The sequence below is a fragment of the Aedes albopictus genome, chromosome 2, assembly GCF_035046485.1.
Source record: "Aedes albopictus strain Foshan chromosome 2, AalbF5, whole genome shotgun sequence".
Classification (NCBI taxonomy): domain Eukaryota; kingdom Metazoa; phylum Arthropoda; class Insecta; order Diptera; family Culicidae; genus Aedes; species Aedes albopictus.
In genome coordinates, this window is record NC_085137.1 from 5,636,770 (window position 1) to 5,660,862 (window position 24,093).

The 24,093-nt window shown below is 38.6% G+C and overlaps 1 protein-coding gene across 1 annotated transcript; it reads right to left on the minus strand.

The window, feature by feature from the left end:
• Positions 1–1,964: 1,964 nt before the first annotated feature.
• On the minus strand, positions 1,965–23,137 carry LOC109411690 (kelch domain-containing protein 3). The gene is made up of 4 exons (XM_029864393.2): positions 21,873–23,137; positions 21,612–21,807; positions 2,689–2,829; positions 1,965–2,621 (listed from the first exon to the last, which is right to left on the minus strand). The coding sequence occupies exons 1-4, from the start codon at positions 22,603–22,605 to the stop codon at positions 2,561–2,563; spliced, it is 1,131 nt and encodes a 376-aa protein (XP_029720253.1). The 5' UTR covers positions 22,606–23,137; the 3' UTR covers positions 1,965–2,560.
• Positions 23,138–24,093: the final 956 nt, after the last annotated feature.

The window sequence follows — 24,093 nt, forward strand, 5'->3', positions numbered from 1 at the left end:
TAATAACCCCTCCGGCTTCAAAGGGTTAAGTTGTCTACTTTCGCCTGGAAGATTGGGTCCTGGCGGTACTATATAGACTACCCGTTGAACTCAAGCTCGTGGATGGGAAAGAGGGCAACTTGTTGTTGACCGACCCGCCATTTTCTGTAGTTCAGTACGATTTGGGAGACCGTGGGACGAGCGGTGGAAGTAACGGAATTCCACTAATCCACTACCGTACACATCCTTTCAACAATATTGTTCTGTATATCTCCTGCATACTTGACCTTTGCTCCACGAACCGTGGGCATTCAAAGAGCACATGCTCCGCAGTCTCGGCCTTAGGTTTCGGCGCAATTTGCGCATTCTGCTATTTCTGGACACCATCAGTATACCGGTTTGCGTCCATTTCTGGGTATGGGTTGCCTTGGCATTGCGGCGTGACATGCACGACTTAGGGTTCCGGCTATATCATCGCTGGATAGATCGTCGGTGTTACCTTCAACAAGCAATCGCTCCTCAAATGACGGCTTATCGAAGCGCGAGGTCAGTCATCCCCGATGACGGTCGATGACCTTCGACTGTGGCCGTATTCTTCCGTGTTCCACCATCGAATTGCAAAATGGTCAGTGTGCGTGTATCCATTGTCGAACCTCCAATCCGAGCAAGGGTTTAGACCCGGGCTCCAGAAGCTCACATCAATGATGGACTCTGCACCGTTACTGCTGTAGGTTTCTCTCACCTACGTTCGCGACAGCCACGTGCGTCGTGCGGCTACCCTATTTAATTACCCAGGCGATGACCACGGCATTCAATCCCACTAGTGCGTTGGATAGCGAAGCGAGCGTAGACGGGAACTGGCCTATCGGCAACCTGTGATAGGCATAACAACTGCAGTAGTACACCCCGTCGTTCTAAGCTAAAACCTCGTGTATACAAATCGCCCGTAGTTTGGCCTTATTCACTACCCAGTTCCAGTTATCGGGAGGGATGCGGTATGGGTCTGATAGTAGGGCGATGCCTGTACTTGACTGGCTGTCACAGCAACTTTTTTACGTTCAGTTTTTTTAGCTGTGTAACCTTCATTACCGTCAACTTATGTCCTAGCTCAAAGCACTTGAAGCACGTCACTGGTGGCTCGTATATGCCGAGCGGGTAGACTGACCAGTCTACCCTGATCTTGCAGACTGCAGTCGCCTTGTTCACCTGCCCTACATGCCATTTCGCAGGCGGATCGATGGATTTGATGCATCTACATCGCACTGCTGCTTTCGTGAGGCTGCGAGCTCCTCTGCATCGATGGTCTTATCCAGGTTTTAACAGTGACCTGGCGACAACTGTTGGTGGTTATGCTCTGTTGGCGAAGTTGTCGAATGTGCGTGAAAGTTTACGTGAGAAAAAATGAGAGGGAAATATTTGTTGCTTTTTTTCACGATTTCGACTACGAGCACAGACAAACAGACATCTCTTAGAGAAAATTCAAAACTTTTTTCCCAATGTCTTTTTTATGAACACATTGCCACCTGTTGGTATAACCGCGCGAGACACTGTCGGCCATGATGAATTTCGATTTGACATTTGTCTAACACGCACACGACTACACAATTTGACAGTAATTCTCGTTTGCATCATTCAGCAACGTGTACACTAGCAAACGTCAAAGCGATCGAACACTAGCGCCTCTGATGAAAGGATTGCGGAAATCAAATGAAATTTGAATTGATCGTTGAATGCATGTGCCAAGTCGTTTTGAAGAGTATTACGTCTGTTTGTCTGTGTTACGAGGTTTTCCATCAGTGCGACAAATAATTGGAATCCCTTCCAACTTTGCAGTCGCGAATAGAAACTAAACATACCATAGAGTAGCAAAGGCGAAGAGAACTGTAGCCACAAACGAAACCGTCAGTTCGTATAGCAAAACAGACGAAATACATATGAAAGATCGGATATCATTTTAGCTTATTGATAAATAAAACACGTCCGAGCATGTTTTTAAAATTTATTCATTTGACATACAAAAAATATGCACAAATTAATAGAACTGGAGGTATACATATATATTACTCAAACGTGCATACATTTACTCTGACTTCCCATTCCATGCAGTCCTCTCAGTCAATCCCATCTTTTCACAACGATAAAGGTAGCTATAAAATAATTTAAAAACCATATCTTCGCGATGTTTCGTTTTATTCCTTTACCCGGAATATTGCAACCGGTTTTTCTGCCGTACACCCAATTCAGCATGATAAGAGGAAAACTCAAAAAATGGTACCACCACGTGTGTGTCACTGAAAAAAAATTACTTAGCGACTAATACCTCGGACAGACATGTGATAACCGTATCGTCGGTACACGTTGTCAAACAAAATTAATACAAGACTATCCTGTACGAAGAAAATGATCCGTAGGTACACGGGACTTACTCCAAGGGCAATGCTACAATCAGTGATGCCAGCAGTATCACATGTGTGTCATCATAGGTATCATCAGGACCTCATAACATATATCGTAGATTCAGTAACACCGAAAAAAAAAAAGAAACCTGTTCGAATGCCATTGCCTGCTGCGTGTTGCGTGTTCAACCGCTCACTAGAGAACGTGTGATTTTGTTCGGGGTAGTCATATTGCGCAGCTCGATCCTGGAAAGATACAATTAGGATAGATTACTCGGGATAAACTTTGTATGTACTGCGGCAGGACCATTACCTGATTGATTTCGGTAAGCACGTGCTGTCCAGCTTATACTCTAGGACTTTCAACATTGCAAGAGTCCGTAACGAAGGGTGAAAGTCAAGCACGTGTGTGTCACTGTAGTCGTATGTGGCGACATCGGAAACTTGTGTTGGGCTTTTGTTTTCGGGAAATAAAAATAAAGCGTTAGTTTAAACATTTTTGACGTCAATATGTTTCTAATTTTTAAACCATCCCATTATTGGTAAAACGGATTGAACGAGTAGTTAATGTCCGACTCAAGGGGTTTCCAACAAGTTTTTTAGTGACAAGTAATCAATGATTACTTTCGATTTCTTTCAGTAATCATGGTAATCACAAGTAATCATGGTAATCAGAAGTAATCATTAGAAATCCGAAGTAATCAATGGTAATCAGATGTTAACAATGGTAATCAGATGTAATCAATAATAATCAGATGTAATCAATGGTAATCAAATGTAATCAACTAGGTAATCAACGGTATAACCAAACAAAGCAATCATGAGTAGTGGTAATCATAGGTAATCTGAGTAATCAGTAGTAATCAATAAGTAATCATAAGTCATCAAGGTAATCACAAGTAATCATAGTAATCAGAAGTAATCATTGATAATCTGAGTAATCTTGAGTAATCAATAGTAATCTTGGTAATCAATAAGTAATCATAAGTAATCAAGGTAATGACAAGTAATCATGGTAATCAGAAGTACTCATTAATAATCCGAGGTAATCAATGGTAATCAGGTGTAATCAATGGTAATCCAATGTAATCAACAAGGTAATCAACGGTACAACCAAACAAAGTAATCATGAGTAACCATATGATAATCATAGGTAATCTGTGTAATCAGTAGTAATTTTGAGTAATCATTGGTAATCTTGGCAATCAATGAATAATCACAAGTAATCATGGTAATCAGAAGTAATCTGAGTAATCTGTAGTAATCTTGAGTAATCAGTAGTAATCTTGGTAATCAGTAAGTAATCATAGTAATCACAGTAATCAATGAATAATCAGAGTAACTTTTTCAGTAGTGATAGGTAATCGATTTAGTTGGAAACCCCTTGGTCCGACTGACTGCGTTGATTTTCGTACGTTGTTCGTACACGTCCAAAAACGAAGAGATGTTACTGTATTGTCATGTCTCCTAGGCCGAAGAAGCACGATACGATTAGGGGGTCATCCTCATTCATTAATGGCTCTTTGGTGTTGTGATGATCATAGACTCCCACGCATTCAAATCAGGCCAAACATGTCTAAAGGTCCTATCTGCAGAAGAGAGGCTCTCTTTGGTTTCCCTCTCTTTCGTTAATATCTCAGCTGTTTATTTGTATTATGATTGTCTCCTTGCATTGAACGATGGTCAAAACAATCGTCTTTTGATTTGTACTGCAAAAGTAGTTGAAAAGTGTACCATTACATTGCATAATTGAAAGAGAAAGAGAACAAAGAGAGCCTCTCAAATGCAGATAGGACCTATTGAAATGTTTGGCCTGAAATGTGAAATCTTTTGAATACATTAAATTATTTATTATCATAAAATTTTTATCAGTTTCGCTGCTTCTCAGTTTTTATTGTGGTTGTTGTTCGAGGTATGGACCAACGAATACAGCTTCGCGGTCCATACCACGAACAACAACCTTTTCTTGGCGATTGTAAGAACGATAAGTGTTATGTCTTGTCTCATGTCGCGTCTCGTGTGTGTCAATGGCTTTACTTGTCTTTCAGAGGAAAACAAGAAAAAACTTTTTTTTAGAGTTTGTCGGGAGTAAGATTCGACCCCAGATCTTCGGCGTAGTAGGGATGTGCTTTATTGTCCCGTTTGTCAGGTTTGATTTGGAGTTATTCTTGATTCAAAGTTTTCCTGGACGCCTCACATTGAGTTCGGCATGAATAAAGCTTATATAGCCTACTGGCAATATCGGCAAACCTTTGATCAAATTTGGGGTCTAAACGCGATTATGGTGGAGCCATGATGTATAAGAGCCTCGAGTCGAAAAGATTGTCAGTTAAAAGTTGCTGTGTTTGATGTAATCACGGATATCTTGGTCCATATTTAAGGCTTCCCACGGGGAATTAATGTAATGTTAATTAATATTCGGCAAATTTCTTCGATAATTATCCATGAATTTCTCCTAGAACTCCTACCAGGTTTCTTCTTGTAATTTCTCCAGAGAATCCTGCGTGCTGGCGTTCGATTTGAATAGGTCGAATCTGCATAGGAATCACAGCAATCTTATTCTTCAGGAATGCCTCCCAAAATTCTCTCAGGTATCTCTCCCAACAGATTTCCGGGATCATCCCAGGGATTCCACCCGTGATTCCTTTATTGATTTCTTACGAGAGTCCTTTAGGAAATTCTTCTAATGGGATTCCTCGCGGAATTCCTTCTAATACATTTCAGGAATTTCTTTCGGCATTTTTACTGGGATTCCTTCATTGATTTATGCCGGGATTCATTTACGGATTTCTTCAAAAATTCTTTCACAGATAATTTTCGAGACTGCATCAAGGATTCTTTCAGGATTCTTCCTGGGTTTTCTTCTGAGGTTCCTTTTTTAGGTATTTCTCCCGGGCTTCCTTCAGGAATTTCTCATAGGATTCTTATATAGATTTCGCCCGAGATATTTTCCGGTATTCCACCATGGATTTCTTCCGGGGTTCCTTCATTAATTCCTCCTGGAATTCATTAACGGTTTTTTTTTTTGATTTTTCACGGATTATTACTACACTGCATCAGCTCGTGCTGTCTTCGGCTTCGATGAAAGCCAGGGTTGCAGTCATGTGTCCGACTCCGTTCTCACGTTATTTGGTATAATGTTGAAACACGGATACATTTTATTTATTGCATTACTTTTTTTAACAAGACAATTTCAATCAATCGAACAATTTAATTTATTCATATTACTTCCTACAGCGATATGGTTTCAGCGAGAATAAACCACTTGTTCTTTCTGGGCTTCTTCAACGATTTTTTCCTTTTGGAATTCTTTCCAGAGTTCTTTCATTGATAGTTCTCTAAATTTTGTCATTGATTTTTACGGGTAGCCTTTCTTCCGGAGATTCCGTTAGAGATTTCTCCTGGGATTCATTCCATCATTGCTTCATTGATTTCTAACGCCGTTACCCTCCCAGAACTCTTTCAAGCATTTTTCAGGAATTCCTCCTGGGTGTTTTCAGGGATTTTTTCGAGGGTTTCTTCATTGATTTCTCATTTGATTCCTTTGGGGATTTCCTGATAATTTTTCCAGAGCTTCCGGCAACGATTCATCCAGGGATTCAATCCGGGATTTTATTCACAGATTCCTCCAGGAATTGCTTCAGAGATTCTTTTATACAATTCTTTCAGCATTTTCCCGGAATTCTTTCAGCGATTTCGTCCAGGATTCACTCCGGGATTCATTCATTAATCCTTCCCGGGATTTCTTTAACGATTTCCCTCCGGGATTTCTTCTGGAAATTCTTCGGGATTCCATCAGGGATTCCTCCCGGGATGTCATCAGCGAGATTCTTTCATGAATCAGGGATCTCTTCGGGATTCTTCCTGGGTTTTCTCCAAGGTTTCCTTTAGAGATTTCACCCGATTACTCTGAGATTCCTTCAGAGGTTCTTCCAGGACTCTTACAGAGAGATCTCTCCCAGGATTTTTTTTTCAGGGATTCCTCTAGGATATTCAAAAGGGCTCCTTCTGAGATCCTTTCGGCAAGCAATCCAAGATTTTTTTTAGATATTTCTCAGGGAATTCTGCCGGAATTCCCTTAGGGCTTTCACCCACAATTTTTTTATGAATTTCTTCCGGCATTCTTTCAGGTATTCCTCCTGATATTGATTTAGGTTTCCAGAGATTTCTCTTGCGATTTCTTCATTGATTTCATTGATTTTTCGGGTTTTCTGTAGGGATTTTGATCAGGTTTTTTTCGGGATTTCTCCCAAGATTCTTTCAGGGAATCCTTCTGAAATGTTTTATTGATTTCTCCAGGAATCCTCTCAAGATTCTTTAGTGGAGAATTCTCGGGATTCCTTCCGAAATTCCGAAAAACTCTTCTTGATATTCATTCAGGGATTAGTTCAGAATAGATTTTTCATATATTGCTCTCAAGATTCCTTCCGGGATTTTGTCTGGGATTTCTACTAAAATCTTTCAGCGATTCAAGTGTAGAATTAGCTCATAAGTTAAATACACGTTAATAAAACCAAAAAAAAAAAACTTTCAGAGATTTCTCCAGAGATTCATTCCGGGAATCTTCCCGGGATTATTTCCGGCATTCCTCCTGTAATATCTCCCGAAATTTCTTGCGGAATTCCTGGTAGGATTTCTCTCGGGGTTTTTTTTCCTGAACTTGATTCTTCCCGATAATCTCCTACAGAGATTTTTCCAAGGATTCTTCGAGGAATTTCTCTTGGGATAATTCGAAAAGAATTCGTCCAAGAATCTCCTGGGATCATCACTAGAAATTTTTGCTGCGATTCCTGCTGCAATTTATTCATAAGTTGCTTTAGAAATTTGGGAATCCTTTAGGAGCTACTCCAGGGGTTTCTCCAGGACTTCTTCTACAAACGGGATTTCTCCTTGGATTTCTTCAGATATTCCCGAGATTCTTTTACAGATTTCTTTCGGCATTTTTTCCAGCATCCTTTCCGGGATTCATTCATTGAACTTTCCCGGGATTTCTTTAACAATGTCTCCCGGGTTCTTCTGGGAAATCTTCGATAATCCTTCTGGAAGATTTCCGGACATTCCATAAGGGATTACTTCCAGGACTCTTCCTGGGGTTTTCCCAGGGATTCCTTTAGGTAACTCTCCCAGGCTTCCTTCATCGATTCTTCCCGTGATTGCTTCATTGTTCTTTCCAAGGTTTCGTTTAGAGATTCCACCCGAGATTCATTCAGGTATTCTTTCAAGGAATTTCTCACGGGATTCCTTGAGAGTTTTGTTCGGAATTTATTTTGAGATTCCTTTATTGATCTCTACCGGGATTTTTCTGGCATAGATTAGATATTAGATATTCCTCCAAAAATTTATTTCGGGATCCTATTGGGTTTCCTTCTGGATCCGTTTATAAATTCCTTCATTGATTTCTTATATGTTTCCTTTGGGATTTCTTTCGAGATTTCTTAAAAATTATCTTCTTCCGTTATAGATTTCTCCAGGCATTTCATCCAGGATTTATCCCTGATACTCTTTCCGATATTCCTCTCAGGATTCCTTCTTGGATTTCTCAGATTCTTCCCGAGATTTCTGCAGGGAATTCTGTCGGAATTCCTTAAGCGATTTCTCCCAAAAAAAAATCATGCATTCCATCCGGCATTTATGCATGTTTTCCTCCAGTGATTTCTCTCTCGCGATTTCACACTGCCCCAGGGAATCTACGAGTATTCTCAAGTTACATTTTTACTGGAAGGAATTGTTAGCACCATCATAAAACAAAAATGAAAGGTATGTAGTAGGTTTTCAAAACGTCTTCAAGACTAACTCGTCATCAAAATGTTACTTGAGTTGTTTTCTTTTTTTTTGCGGGGTTACTTCAACGATTTTTACCAAGCTTCCTTTAGGAATTCCTCCTAGAATTCTTCCATTGCAATGGATGCATTGCATCCTTTCTTCCGAAGATTCCGTTAGAGTTTCATTCCGTCATTAGTGCATTGATTTCTAATGCAATTCCCTTAGGGATTTTTCCCCTTCCAGAATTTTTCAGGTATTCCTCCCGGAAATTATTTGGAAATTCCTCCTGGATGTTTTCATGGGTTTCTTCATTGATTTCTTATATGATTCCAATGGGAATTTCTCGTGGGACTTCTTACTAAATTTGTCATAAGCATCCGTCCAGGAATTCCATCCAGGATTCTTCCCTGGATTATTTCACAGATTCCTCCAGAAATTTCTTCCGAGAATCTGTTATATATTTCATTTGGAATTTTTCGGGAATTATTTCAGCAGTTTCACTCAGGATCCTTTCCGGAATTTATACAATGATCCTTCCCGGGATTTCTTTAAGGATTTCCCCCGGAATTTCTTCTGGGAACTTTTCGGGATTCCTTTTCAGGGACATTTCCGAACTTTCCATCAGGGATTCCATCATTGATTTCCCTCAGGATTCCCTTAGAAATTTCTTCCGGGATTCTTTCGCAAATCAGGGATTTGTTCGGGATTCTTCCTGAGTTTTCTCCATGGATTTCTTAAGGTATTCCACTTGCGATTTCTCCATGGTTTTATCCGCTGCCCATGATCGCTTAGTTGTCGTAACCACCATTGACAATGTCAGCATTCACAAGCTAATATCTGTCATGTGTGCATAATTGCGACCGGTTTTATTCAATAGAGCGCAAGATCTAAACACTACCTAGATGTAAACGCGAAAAAATCCTTAACTTTCCATTAATCATTGTTAAAATTTCAAAAGTGTGTAGAAAACTACAGTGGCGCTTACGTCAACTATGCGAATATGATCAGTCCAAGGTTTTCTTCTCACCCGAGATTCTTTCAAGGATTTCTTTCTCTGTATTCCTTTAGAGATTTGTTCAGTTCTGATTTCTTCAGAGGTTGAGATTCTTTTATAGATTTCTTCCAGAAAGTTTTCCGGGATTATTTAAGGATTTCCTTGATCCTTCGTGAGATTTCTTTAAGGATTTCTCCAGGATTTTTTCTGGGAATTCTTCGGGATTCCTTCAGAAACATTTTCACACATTTCATTAAGGATTCCTCCCGGGATTCCTTCATTCCTCTCAGGATTTTCTTAGATAAATTTCTTCCGGAATTCCTAGCGGGATTCTTTCACGAATCAGGGTTTTTTTTTCGGGATTCTTCCTGCATTTTCTCCCAGGATTCCTTCATTGATTCATCCCGAAATTTCGTCATTGTTTTCTTCAAGGTTTCCTCTCGAGATTCCACTCGAGATTCTTTCAAGATTTTCTCCCGGAATTACTTTTTATTGGGATTTCTACAAGGATTCCTTCAGCGATTTCTCCTGGGAGAGGTTGTTCCCGGATTCTTATAGAAAGATCTGTTCCGGGATTTTTTCAGGGATTCATCTAGGATACTCAAAAGAGCTTCTTCTTAGATTCTTCAGGAAGCACTACAATCATTCTTTCAGGTATTCCTCCCGATATGCATATAGGTATTCTTTCAGAGATTTATCTCGCGTTTTATTATTGATTCTTCGTGGACTTTCTTTAGGGAATTCTTTCAGAAAGATCTCAGAAAAGCAATTGGGATTTTTTCAGGGATTTCTCCCAAGATTCTTTCAGAGAATACTCCTGAGATTTTTTTTAAAATAATTTCTCCAGGAATCCTATTAAGATTCTTTCATGGAATATTCTCGAACTTCCATCCCAGATTTCTCCAGGATGATCTAAGAGACTCTTCTTTATATTCATTCATTGATTACTTCAGGATTTTTTCATATATGGCTCCCAAGAATCCTTTCGGGATTTCTACTGGATTCTTTCAGAGATTCGTTCCCGGAATCTTCGCGGGATTATTTCCGGTATTTCTCCTGGATATCTTCCGGGATTTCTTGTAATGTAATCTGACAGTTCATTGTCTTTTATTATTGAGTAGATATCATCTCTTTCACTTGGAGTTGTTTTGAATCAATACGTATCAGATTGTAATGATAACATAAAAGTTGTGCTGATAAAGGACTTGAGAAAATTAGCAGATGTTGAGGACCTATATTGAAGATTTTTTAGGAACTGCACCATACAATATCAGCTTTTGCGTGGATCATGTTTCATGTTTATTTCATAAGACCATGACTGTTGACAACAAATTAATAATATGAATTTGTTGTCAATAGTCAAGTTCTTATGAAATGAAAATGAATATAAGGAAGATTCAAATTGTGAGATACCCTAGGCGTTAACGAGTTAAGCGTGTTGAATCATTTGTATGCGATAGCTGTAAATCCTATTATGGAACTTCGTATCATTAACTCTCCAGTTTAGCGAATATATTACGGATTTAAGTATTTTTTACAGTATACTCGTACATATCAGTCTAGTTGGTGAAAGTGAACCGAGAGCACCGGAATGGTCTCTGTGGTTATTTTTGATGTAATAAACCTCCTTCTGCATTTTTCCTTCTTATTGGCATAACACTCCAAGTGGAACAGAGCCTGCGTTTTAACGGAGAAATCTCGAAAAGATTTTCTGGTGGAATCCTTGAAGATATCCCTGAAGCAATCAGAGGAATCCATGATTTTAGGAGAAATTCCTGGATGAGTGGATGGAACCTAGAATTCCTATATTTTTTTTTTTGCAATTGAATGTTATTACATTACAGCTAAGATTTTTCAAGAATTCTTGCTGTGATTCTTTCCAAAAATTTTCGTAGAATTTACCTAGTAATTCCTGTTGGAAATCTACTTGCGATTCCATTGAGATCCAGGAATGCTGCTGGGATTAATTCATAAATTTCATTTAGAATTCATCAGGAAGTTTTGCTGGGAATCCCAGAGAATGCTTGAGAAATCAGCAAGAATTCCTCGAGAAACCTTAGTATGCATAATTGCATAGGTGCTTATACTCTAAGATAAAGAAATCCTTGAAGAAATCTCTGAAGGAATTCTTGGAAGAATCACAGAAAGGATATGCATAGGAATGCTGGGAAAAACCTCTGAAGCAATCGTAAAAAGCTTTTTTAGAGGAATTCCATCAGGCGTTTGTAGAGGAATTCTAAAAGGGCTTCTCCAATGAATTCCCTCAAAATTCATGTAGGAACTTCAAGTGGATTCCTCCAGAGAGTCCTCTTGACCTTGACTTGTTAGAAGTGAGCCACAGTAACTTGTGCGCAACAAAAAGCTGCGTCGCCGTGACTTTTCTGTCTTCAGTGACAAGTGTATTACTTAGGGAAGCTCTTCCATGAATTCTTCCTGTGATTCGTCCAGGGATTTCTCCGGAACTTTCTTCTGAATTGCTGACGCAATAATTCCTCTAATGATTTCTCCAAAGATACCTTATGATCCTAGGGTACTTTAAGAAATCCTCCCAGAATGCCTGCTGGGATTCCTCCATAAATTCTTCTTAGGATACCTCAAGGGATTTGTCTCCTCTGTGGTTCATTTAGAGATTTTTTCAAGGATTCTTCGAGGAATTCCTCTTAGCATTCCTATAGAAATTTCCGCCACGATTCGTCGAAGAATCTCCTGGTATCATCACTAGAATTCTTGCTGTAATTCCTGCTGTTATTTATGAATTTCTTCAGAAACTTGGTATTCTTACTGCAAATTCTCTAGAGATTATTTAAGGAGCTACTCCAGTGGTTTCTCCAGGACTGCTACTGGGATTCCTCTTCACGTTTTTCATAGGAATTCTCCTAGATTTTTTTTGTGTCCCGTGTAATACCTGCAGGGAATCCTCCAGGAATACCTAGAGAGCAATAACTTAAGTTCAGATATTCTTGCTGAAGGTGCTTGAGAAATCTTCTGGGTGTATTCCAAGCAAAATTTTTAGAGAAATCCTTGAAAAAATCTCTGAAGGATTATAGCAGGAATTTCTGGAAGAACTTGAAGAGGACACCCTTAAAGAATCTGAGAAGGAAATCCTGGAGAAATCATAGAAAGAATTTCTTGAGGAATCCTCAGGATATCTCTTGAAATTGTTTCAAGAATGCCTGATGGACTCCTGCTAGAAATGTAAGCTGGGATTCTTCCTTGGATTTCTCCAAGAATTCCTCCAGAAATTGATCCGATGATGCCTTTAGGAATTTCGGCAAGGATTCCTCTATGAATTCATCTGGGATTACCTCCAGGAATGGGGCACGTTCGGTGTAGTACTAGATTTGTAGTAATGAGCTGAATTTTTGTATGGTGAGAAGGTCAATTCTCCGTTTCTGCCATAAAATGGTGCAAAAAGCTTGGGTATTATGATTCCTTGCCTAATTTGATGCTGATTAAGCAAAATTTTTGGATAACTATGTGTAGTGTCCGGAGGGACACTTCCGAGCACACCAGCCGAATCTTGAGCCGAATCCTGCAGCCAAACGCACGCTAACGAGGAGGAGCGATACCTTCTCGCACAAAATGCTTTACAAGACTGACGTTTCATTTCATGTTGATCGTTTGCTTTGTTTTTCCGGTGGTGCATCACCGCAACTGACGCTATATGCCCTATTAATCTTTTTCTCTCTATCTCTCTCAACCCCTACATACCCCTACACTATGTTGTTTATGTTGCAAGAAATGGAGAAAACAACAACACTGTTGCCCAATGCTTTGCTCAAACAGCATCAAATTAGGCAAGGAATCATAATACCCACGCTTTTTGCACCATTTCACTGCAGAAACGGAGAATTGACCTTCTCACCATACTTAAATTCAACTCATTACTACAAATCTAGTACTTCACCTATCTGTCCTATAAAAATAATTTTCTGAGAGGAGTTCCAGGAGAAATGTCAGGTAAAACTTCAAAATAAACCCCGCGAGAACGTTTATGAAATATCCAACCTAAATCTCCTGTAGAAAACCAGGAAAAAACTCTTGAAGAAAGCTCAAGGAAATTTCTTGAAGCAATTACAGGAAAAAACTTCGGAAGAACTCTCGAGAGGAACTTCTGCAGAACAATCGTGAAAAACTCCTTAAGAACTCCTAGGAATAACTCCTGTAACAACTCAAAGAAAAATTCTGGAAAGATCTTCTGGGGAAGTCCCAAGACGAGCACTGGAAGGAATCGCTTAAAATTTCTAAGCGGAATCCCGAGAGAAATTCTAGGAGAAATTCCGCGACAACTTCTACGATTTATCCTGATATAATTTTTTATAGAAAATTCAGGATAAGTTCTGGTGAAAATCCTACGACATTTTTTGTTTTTGAGTACAACGCAGGAGGAGCTACGGAAAAATCCCACAAGAGGCCCTGGGAGTAATATCGGAAAGAAATTCTGTAGCATTCCTGTGAAAAACTTCCGGAGAAATCGGTCGGAATCCTTAAGACATTCTGGAGAAATCAGATAGTATTCCTATCCAGTAAAAAATCTAAAATAAATACAATAGAACAATGGCGTGAAAAATACGGAAGGAATCTTGTGAGAAATTCTGAAAGGCATTCCATTAGGTATTTCAAAAGAAGTTCCTAAAAGAAGCCCTATCAGAGTTTTTGGAAAAATTCTTGTAGCGAAATTTGTAGATGGATATGCTTAACTCTTTGTTTTAGAATTTTTACCTTTGTGATTAATCGACCTAAAAGTGCGATAGAAATCCACTTTTTTCATAAACCAAGATAGAGTGTTGGTGTCTTCTACAAAGTTTCAGAAAAAACAAATTGCTAAAAAGTTTACCAAACAAAAGTTGCTCAATTTCAAGATTTATGTGCTATTTCTGTGGATGACCCCTTGAATTGTTCTGTTTTTTTTATTTTTTTTTTTGTGGAGATTTTTGGGAATTTACATTTGTTGTATAAAGTTGTTCTTTGTGTTGTAATATACCTTCTTTTGCATGTTTCTAATGTGTATTGTACATACTTTGTGTGATTACACCTTAGAGTGTATTCCACATTCATTAAATGCGCCTAGATGATCGCGTGCGTTTGTCAAAAGGAAAAGATAAATAAAACGAACCGAGAGGTTCTTTCTGATCGAGTACTCAAGCTAACAACAAGTGTTTCAATTAAGGCTCCCGAGTGAAACCCCAAAGTTTAATTACCCAGTTCAACCGGGTCCAACCCAAGTATTTTGTTAAATCATCAAAACCGCTTTACTCTAAGTGGACATTTAGTTGTTCCTTGTTAGCGGAACCCCGGATTGGCACGGTACACAAATTACGTAACGCTGAAAACAACCATTATAGACCCCCTCCCTCCCCCATGTAACGCTTTTTGTATGGAAACCCAACACAATTTTGTATGGATCGTAACGCTACGCTAGACTCCCCCCCTCCCCCTATAGCGTTACGTAATTTGTGTACGATGCCATTCAATAGTTTCCTTCATATTGACGTAACGCTCCAAGTGGAACAGAGCCTCCATCTTAAGGCGAAACTGGAAGCTTTTTTTTTAGTTTTTATTTTTGTGTACACGAAACAGGAAGCATTTTTTTCATTTTTTTTTTTGGTTTTTGATTTTTATTAAATCACGAAGCAATATTTTCAAAATCGGTTTTCGTACACATGTAGTGTATGGATCAAGGTATCTTCTGATTTTTTTTTGTGGTGGAAAATGTTTTCCATTTTTGCAGAAACCATTTTTTTGTGAAATTTTGTTCAAAAATGGTTTCTGCAAAAATGAAAAACATTTGCCACAACAAAAAAACAAAAATCAGAAGATACCCTGATCCATACTCAGGGTGGCCACTAAATAACAGTTTTGAAATTCCCGTCTTTTTCCCGGTTTTCCCGGTACGATTTCTGAAATTTTCCCGGTTTTTAAAATGCACATTTTTTTAGTAGGTAACGCCCAATTTTCGTATCATAAGGATAATAAGTACCATGTAAAAATGCACTTGCAATCCTGTGAATACTATGTACTAGATATTTATAGTTTAATATTGTTCTTGACGTAATGCATCTATGGAAAAATGGAAGTAACTACCACTGATGACAGAAAAGGCGTATGCTACACAATTACTTACAACATATTTTCATTTAGCTCCAAATAGTGAATAATTCAAGCTTTCCCTCACTCACTATTTTACTTATTTTCTTGTACTTAAAAAAAAAAAAACAAGTATAGAATTGGTAGCTAACTATGACAGATCTATCATAGGTAAGATGTGCATATAAAATCAGCAAAGGTCGCTCTCGATTATCCGGGACATGGAGGATAATCGAACCATTTTTTTTTTAATTTTATTCATTAGCGTAGGTGCCCTAACGCAACTTCATTGGTGTTGTTTCCGGGGATTCCTCCAGGATGCCCAACTGAGTATTCCCCCAAAAACTTACATCTGGAGATTCTTACAAAGTTTTGTCCGAGATTTCATCTTTCGATTACTCCAAAAATACTATCTTGGATTTCTTCAGTAACTTCTGTTAGCGATTCCACCTTGTATATCTTTTGTTGATTCCTCTAGATTCGTTAACCGTCCATAAGTAGCGCGGTTGGCCACCACCGCCAGCACCACGCTAATATTGAACACAAAAAGCGAGATTTTTTCAACGTGTTGTACAAAACACAACAGCGTGATCGCTCGAGGGTTAATGGATTTATTCTGGAAGAGGTTACTTTAGGGAATTTAGGATTCTAGTCAGTCTGTTGGCAATTAGGGAATAGAACTTTTGGTCTGGGATCATGAATTTGATCTAGGGATTTCTCCTAGAACTCCTGAAGGATTTCCAAAATAATCTCCAACGTGGCTAGAAGGTTTCCCAATGAACTCTTGGAAGAATTCTCGATTACAAAACTCCCGCAGTAGTTTGATTTTCAGGATTCTGGAGTATTTCCAGAAATAGCTATCGTAAAGTTTTTGTAAGAAATTTTGGGAGATCATCCAAAAGGAACTCCTGGGTGATTTGCAGAGGGAGCTTCTGAAGGATGTCCAGAAGCAACTCCTGGAGCAACTTTCATAAGCAACTCCTGGAGGTTTCTTTGAACAAACTTCTGGAGGGTGCCCAAGAAGAGCTCTTGAAGGGAACGCAGTAAGAAACACTGGAGAAAATCCAACAGCAAATATAAAATAAAGATAAAATTCCGCAGAGCTTTTGGAAGTTTTCAAAATCAAAGTTTCAGAAGTCACTCCTGCAGAAATCGTGCAAAGAACTCGTGGAGATGGAAGAGTAACAGAATGATATCCTGGAGAAATACCAGAAAAAACTCTGTAAAGAATCCCAGGAAGAACTCCCGATTGATTTCCAGAAAAAGCAAAAAGCTTTCGGAGGAATTCCATAAGAAAATTCTAGGGAAACCCCAGAGGAAGCTCCAGAAAGAAAAAGAAAAAAATTATGAAGGGATTTCAAAAAAAAAAAATCTGGGAAGAATTCTCGTAGGAAATTTTGAAGATTGGAGCAACTCCTGTTACAATTGCGGAAGGAAAATCTTGATGAATCTTAAAAGGAACTCTTGAATAAATTGCAATAGGTTGTCTTGATTAAAACCCAGTTTAGTGGTGATGATTTTCTTATCTATTAAAAAAAACTAGAATAAATTTAAGAAAGGACACGGGTTAATCCAAAAATAAACTTTTGAAAAAATCTCAGATGTAAGAAACTGTTTCCTCGAAAAAATCTCATCGAATCCCAAGAGATAATCAAGCGGTACAAAAACCTAAAGGAATTCTAGAAGAAACTTCTTGAAGAATCCCATGTTCTGTTTTAAGGAAATTCCAAGTGATTGCACAGGCGAATTCCTTGGGATTTCGTAGAAGTACCGTCAAGGCGCCATTCACCGTGGGGGCTCCATTCACCGTGTGCCTTCGAATATTTTTTCATTATTTCCATATTATGATTGAATGATATGACAATTTCCCTTCAATTGCACCAATACAACACTAATGTATTGTTACCATGTCAAAACGCTCATTAAAAACATTTAAAAGTATCATTTTGACACTAAACTGTGTTTACATGAAGCGGGTTTCTGCTCGTTCACTGCATTCATAGTGAAAAATCGAAAACTGCGCTAAGGTGATTTAAGCGATAAACTAAATGTAGTAACGTTTTTATTCCACCAAGGAGCAATTAAATTCACATATCAGGTATGTATTTTGCATTACCGAAGTAAGTTTACCAAGAAAGTACGATTACTCGTACTTTTTAATTGAAACAAAAAGGCACGGTAAATGGGTACCCTAAAAATCAATGGTCTCCATTCACCGTGCCCCATATTGTCCCATATATCTAGAAAAAATCGAAAATTTAAACATTCGTTTTTCTAATAAAATCTTGCAAGTTATTACTTGAAATGAATTTAAATGAAGAAAATTCCCTTGGCTGGGTTGTTTTGATCATTTTTAAACAAAGTAGAATAAAATTTCTCATACACGGTGAATGGGTCCCTACTACCACGGTGAATGGTGACCTACCACGGAATTAGGCGACCCTACTACCCTTTACTAATTGTACTATATCACCAAATTTTGTGAAAATTTTTCTACTTCTGTGGATATTGCTTTAATTTTAACCTATAATGAAGGCAATGTTTATGAGACTGGTGTCAAATGACAGCCCTTATTTGCCCCGAATCCTCTTAGATCCACGGTGAATGGTGCTTTGACGGTATCCCAGGAGTAATTTTGTTTGGCTTTGATTTTGCAGATTTTCGATGAGGTGTAAACATTCAAATATGCACATCTAGTTACTCCTAACAACAATTTTCCCGGTAATCATTCCAAATTCCCGACTTTTTTCCGCTTTTTTCCCGGTCGTTCCGAATTCCCGTCTTTTTCCCGGTTTTCCCGTTTTTCCCGGTTCGGTGGCCACCCTGCATACTCTATATGTGTACGAAAACCGATTTTGAAAATATTGCTTCGTTATTTATTAAAAAATCAAAAACCAAAAAGTGAGGAAATGCTTCCAGTTTCGCCTTAACGGTGGAGCCCTTGAAGATAACCCTAGAGCAATCAAGGAATCCATGAATTTTGAAGACATTCCTGGATGGAACCTAGGATTCCTACAAATTTTTTGCAATTGAATGCAATTACATTACAGCTAAGAATTCTTGCTGTGATTTTCTTAGAAATTTCTTAGTAATTCCTGTTAGAAATCTACTTGCGATTCCATGGGGTCCAGGAATGTTGCTGGGAAAAATTCAGAAGTTTCATTTAGAATTCATCAAAAAGTTTTGCTGAGAATCACAGAAAATGGTTGAGAAATCAGCTAGAAATCCTGGAGAAACCCTAGTAGGCATAATTGCATAGGTGCTTATACCCTAAGATAAACGTATAAAGAAATCATTGAAGAGATCTCTGAAGGAATCCTTGAAAGAATCACAGAAAGCATATGCATAGGAATTTCTGTTTTCTGTGACAGGTGTATTACTTAGGGAAGCTCTTCCATGAATTCTTCCTGTGATTCGTCCAGCGATTTCTCCAAAACTTTCTTCTGAATTGCTGCCGCAATAATTCTTCTGATCCCCCAAGAATGCCTGCTGGGATTCCTCCATAAATTCTTCTTAGGACACCTCAAGGGATTTGTCTCCTGTGGTTCATTTAGATTTTTTCAAGGATTCTTCGAGGAATTCCTAAATAACAACAATAAAAAATGTACACCGTGAGCTAGATTTCACGTTTTCTGGAACGCCCATATTGACAGCTGGAGCTAGCTCCAGTTCACGGTGTATATTTGCCTGCTCTCATATTTGCGTTTGTTTGTTCACGTTTATCAGAACGGGTTTTTTTCGCGTGTAGGATTCCTATAGAAATTTCCGCCACAATTCGTCGAAGATTTTTGCTGTGATTCCTGCTGTAATTTATGAATTTCTTCAGAATCCTCTAGAGATTATTTTAGGAGCTACTCCAGTGGTTTCTCCAGGACTGCTACTAGGATTCCTATTCACGTATTTGATAGGAATTCTTCTAGTTTTTTTTTTGGTTTCCCGTGTAATAAGGACTGTTCATTTTATAAAGAGGACAACTTTGCAAGGCTATAAAAAGAAAACGCGTAGTTCAAATTTGAGCAGCCTTGGTTAGTTGTTCAGTACATTATATTAGCAGATAATAACCATAAATAAATTGGGTTGAAATTATTGAACTTCATAGAAATGTGGCAAAGTGTTTCGAGAGATCAATTTTTCAATTCCCAAAAACTAAAGATAAACACAAAATTTCTGTAAAACATCGGTGTATCGTTTTTAATTGCATAAAAGTGTTTGCCATGCTGCAGCAGTTTAAGTGATACATATTCTGGCAAAATATAAACCTAATCGGAATAATGGTTGTTGAGATATTAAAGTTACAAGTTGGACTCGATTTTCAGAATAAAATTTATTTGTTAAACAAAAATGTATAAAAATATTAAATTTTGAATGTTTTCAATGGATCTAGTCGAAAGTACTAATAATGCAATTTCAAATACAGAAAACCGCTTCTTGATAGCATTGTTGGCTTGGTTACTGTGCTTCATGGCAGTTACCGGAGATAAAAAAGCTTCGTTCTTTGAAGGTTCTTCTAAATAACGATGTACTCTATTGCAAATACAACTTAACAATGATGTCGAAAATAAAAATTAGCAAGTAGTTATTAGGTATATAATCACATATGGTTAGACCTTGCTGAAAATAAATAATAATAAGTTTCTCTAGAATCAAAAACTTGCATTTATGGAGCAAAAAGTATGCAATTTTTCATTATGGCCATCATTAAGTATTAAATTTATGATGAAAAATGTACTTTAAAGCATATTTTTCTTCGGTATCATTTTGAGTGCGATTCTCTTCTATACTGGACAAATTTTGAACTGAATCCGTAGTGTTATTGCATCACTGGACTTAAATAAGTATTTTTTATCAATTTCATTGATAACAATACAACTCACTATATCAAGCTGTATAATGCTTGGTGCATTATTACTGACCAACTATTACACTCTACCTTTAGAATAATAGTATTAGATCCCAACACATTGAAAAGTTCATAAAAATTTTAATGTTATGTATGTGGAAAGTTGTGTAGAATTTTGAGAAATGTGGTATTATTGAGTTTTAACTAAAACCGCTTTAGTTCCATAACTAAGGACAATTTGTATAATGTTATATTTTTCCTACACTGTAGAATAGCTATGGCAATTTATGCAAAAAACCTATAATGCTTTTATTGAAAATAAAAAAAAGATATCACACAAATAAGGTGTCCTCTTTATAAAATGAACAGTCCTTACCTGCAGGTAATCCTGGAATACATGGAGAGCAATAACTTAAGTTAAGATATTCTTGCTGAAGGTGCTTGGGAAAACTTCTGAGTGTATTCCAAGCGAAATTTCATGAGGAATCCTTGAAAAAATCTCTGAAGGAATTAAAGCAGGAATTTCTCGAAGAACTTGACGAGGACACACTTAAAGAATCTCGGAAGGAAATCCTGGAGAAATCATAGAAAGAATTTTCTGAGCAACCCTTAGGATATCTTTTGAGACATCCTCTTGAAATTGCTTCAAGAATGCCTGATGGACTCCTGCTAGAAATGTAAGCTGGGATTCTTCCTTGGATTTCTCCAAGGATTCCTCCAGAAATTGATCCTATAATTCCTATAGGAATTTCTACTCGAATTCCTGTAAAAAATCTCAACAGCATTCGAGGAGTAATTTTAAAAGAAGTTCTCAAAGAAATTCGGAAAAGAAATTTTGAAATAATCCCTGAAAAAACTCTGGGAGGGAATCCATAGAGAAGTTACAGCAGGGATTGCTGGATGAATTCCATCAAGAATAACTGAAGGAATCCCAGCAAGAATTACTAGAGGTCATTCCAGAGGAATTCTTGGATAAATTCGAAGAGGTGTTGCTTGGGAAACAATGGAGAAACCACACGAGGAATTCCTGAAAAGTCCCCGTAGAAACCACAGAAGAAACTTTTGCAAGAATCCCAGTGAACATCTTAGAGGATTTACCTAAGGAATTCCTGAAGGAACTCTGGGAGAAATCCGCGGAGAAATGCCAAGAGGAACTCTTCAAGGAATTCATAGAGAAATCTTTGCAGGAATTTTCTTGGAAATCGTCCACAAATACATGCTGAGATTTCTCTAGAAATTCTTGCTGAGATTGCTCCAGAGGTTTACAGACTTCTACAGAGGGCGGCAAATCTTTTCTGTAATTCTTACAAGGATTCCTATATACAACTACCCTTAGCAACTATGCCTAATGTTTTCTTACAGACAAAACTTTTCGAGATTATGTCAGCCAATATTGAGGAAACGAAATGTTAGCGCAGCACAGTTTGTTTTGTGTTTGTTTGAGTAACAATAACTAGACTGCATGGATAGAGATAAGAGGAATACCAGTCAAAATAGATTACGAATGAGTATCAATTGTTTGTACCTGGAGCTAAGATCAATAAATACTTACCATGTGCCTCCAAACAGGTACATCCGTTGGCCTATGACCAGGCAGGACTGCCGCCGCCGTGCCCTCGGCGACTGCCCCCGAGGATATACAATCTTCCACACGTACCGCACCGGATCGAAGCAGTAGAGATCGTTGAAGTGTATGTTCAGATTACCGTTGAAGCCACCGAATATGTAGATTTTGTCGTTGTAAACAACTGAAATTCACGGAGAGGAATGCTGTTCATTAGGGTGTCCTTGGAAATTAAATGGCACAACTTACATGCAGAATGACTTCTTCTGCCGAGTGGTTCCTCCCCGGTGGTGTTGGGCATTTCCCACCGGTTCGATCTCAGGTCCAGGCAGACTATCTTCGGGCAGTATATTTCGTCCTGCGAGTGGTACGGTCCCCACGAATCGCCGCGTCCTCCAAATACGAATATTTTGTCGTTAACGATGGTCGCCGAGTGAAAATCCCGATAGGACGGTGGATCCCCCCGGGTAAACACGTAGGTCCAGTGCATCGTCTCCAGGTCCAAATAGTGCACATCGCAGGAGAATTTGTCAATGTTCTCCTCAAAACCGCCAAAAATGTACATCCGATTGCCGTAGAGACACGCCGAATGGCCATCCCTCGCCCCCGGAATCTTCCCGGTGACCGCGGGTTTACTCCACTTCAGGGTCTTTGTGTCGAAGCAGAACAATATATCACAAACTATCTCGTCGTTCCGTCCACCCCAGATGTACACTTTCTGCCCGTATGCTATTGCCGTGTGCCCATATCGCTGGAACGGAACATCCGGGTACTTGCACGGTACTCCATAGTCGTCCTTCATGGCCGGAGCCAGGTACCAGCGCATATTGTTCGTATTGAGAATGTGAACATCAATGGCGCAGGTCGATTGATAATCCTCTCCACTGCAGTAGCCTCCGAACGAGTAGATGTAGTCGCCTACTGCAACCGCGGCATGGTTGACCCGCCTCGGTCCACCATCAAGGTTGGCTATCCAGCGCATAATTACAGCCTACTCTGCTCTCGCCTTACGCACGGGGAACAATCTTTAGCAAAATATTTGCTATCGTCGTAATATGCTCGCTCAGCACTCCATGATAAAAATGGCACACACTCACACTTTCATGGTCACAAACAGGTTGCTGATAAGGGAAGCACCTTCGATGATTTGCAATCACAAAATATTGAACTGTTTAGCACTTGCCTCGCTCAAAGGTAGAAAAAATACTAGGCAGGCACAAATTAATCCCTAGTATGGGAAAACGCGAGACGTAGATTCTTCCACCCCACTGTATAGGTAAACAATCGCCACCACCCAAAGCAGCAATCCGTCACTGATGTCGAGTTTTTCTCAGCGCACACTTCTAGAAACCACCGTCATTCAAGAGCAAACTCTAATCTCTGTTCTTTTGGGGCAGATCAAGTATAGTTGACCATGAAAACCACCTAATTATCACCAAAATCTACAACCAGGACATTGTTGCCACACAAGTTTTGATTCCACCATCGAAAAAATCTTCGATTGTTTTGAAAGATCGTCTTTTTTGTTGACACGAAAGTTGTCAAACGTGACACAAAATGGTGAGATGGGTTTGGTGGGTGAGCAACGATTTTCTCACTATGTACAGTGAAGCTTCGATATTATCGTTAGAACGATGTTCTCTTCTTTCAAAATTTTTAAACTGAATTTATTCAAACTCAAACTGCATAATAATACACATCCAAATATTATTTAATGATCCCCTTGGAAGTGTACGTACCATTCTGAACGATGAGTTCAAACATTTGGTACCGTAAAACGGGGTATCATTGATCAGCGAGGTAACATTAATCAGCTTGACCAACCTCATGAAATGTCCAATAGTATGGGACCCGCTTGTATGGAAAAAATAAATCCTCGCTCCAGTCAGCTTATAAGATCCCATTTAGGTCCCATATGAACTGTACAAAATTTCAGCGCAATCGGTGAAACTATAATTTAGCGCAAGCGGTTCAAAGTTTGCATAGGATTTACTATGGGAAAAGTTACACTTTCAAACAAAAAATCCCAGAGGTCGCCCTTTGTCTCCTTAATAGGACAGATCGGTGAAGTACTAGATTTGTAGTAATGAGCTGAATTTTAGTATGGTGAGAAGGTCAATTCTCCGTTTCTGCAATGAAATGGTGCAAAAAGCGTGGGTATTATGATTCCTTGCCTAAATAGGAGGCAATCAGTGAAGTACTAGATTGAAAGTAGTGAGCTGAATTTTTGTATGGTGAGATGATCAATTCTCCATTTCTGCAATGAAATAGTGCAAACAGCGTAGGTTATATGATTTATTGGCTAATTTGATGCTATTTGAGCAAAAGTTTGAATAACTGTGTTGTTGTATTATTTTTTCCTGCAACTTCAGCAACACAGTTATCCAAACTTTTGCTCAAACAGCATCAAATTAGTCAATAAATCATATAACCTACGCTGTTTGTACCATTTCATTGCAGAAATGGAGAA

Excerpts from the sequence above, each read along its gene's own strand:
- LOC109411690 (XM_029864393.2), bottom strand. The coding sequence starts at position 22,605 with ATGCGCTGGATAGCCAACCTTGATGGTGGACCGAGGCGGGTCAACCAT. Across the intron at positions 2,830-21,611 it reads TACCTGTTTGGAGGCACATG|CCCAACACAAGTTTCCGATG; the intron begins GTAAGTATTTAT and ends CGAAAACAAAAG. Across the intron at positions 2,622-2,688 it reads TGCTTACCGAAATCAATCAG|GATCGAGCTGCGCAATATGA; the intron begins GTAATGGTCCTG and ends GTATCTTTCCAG.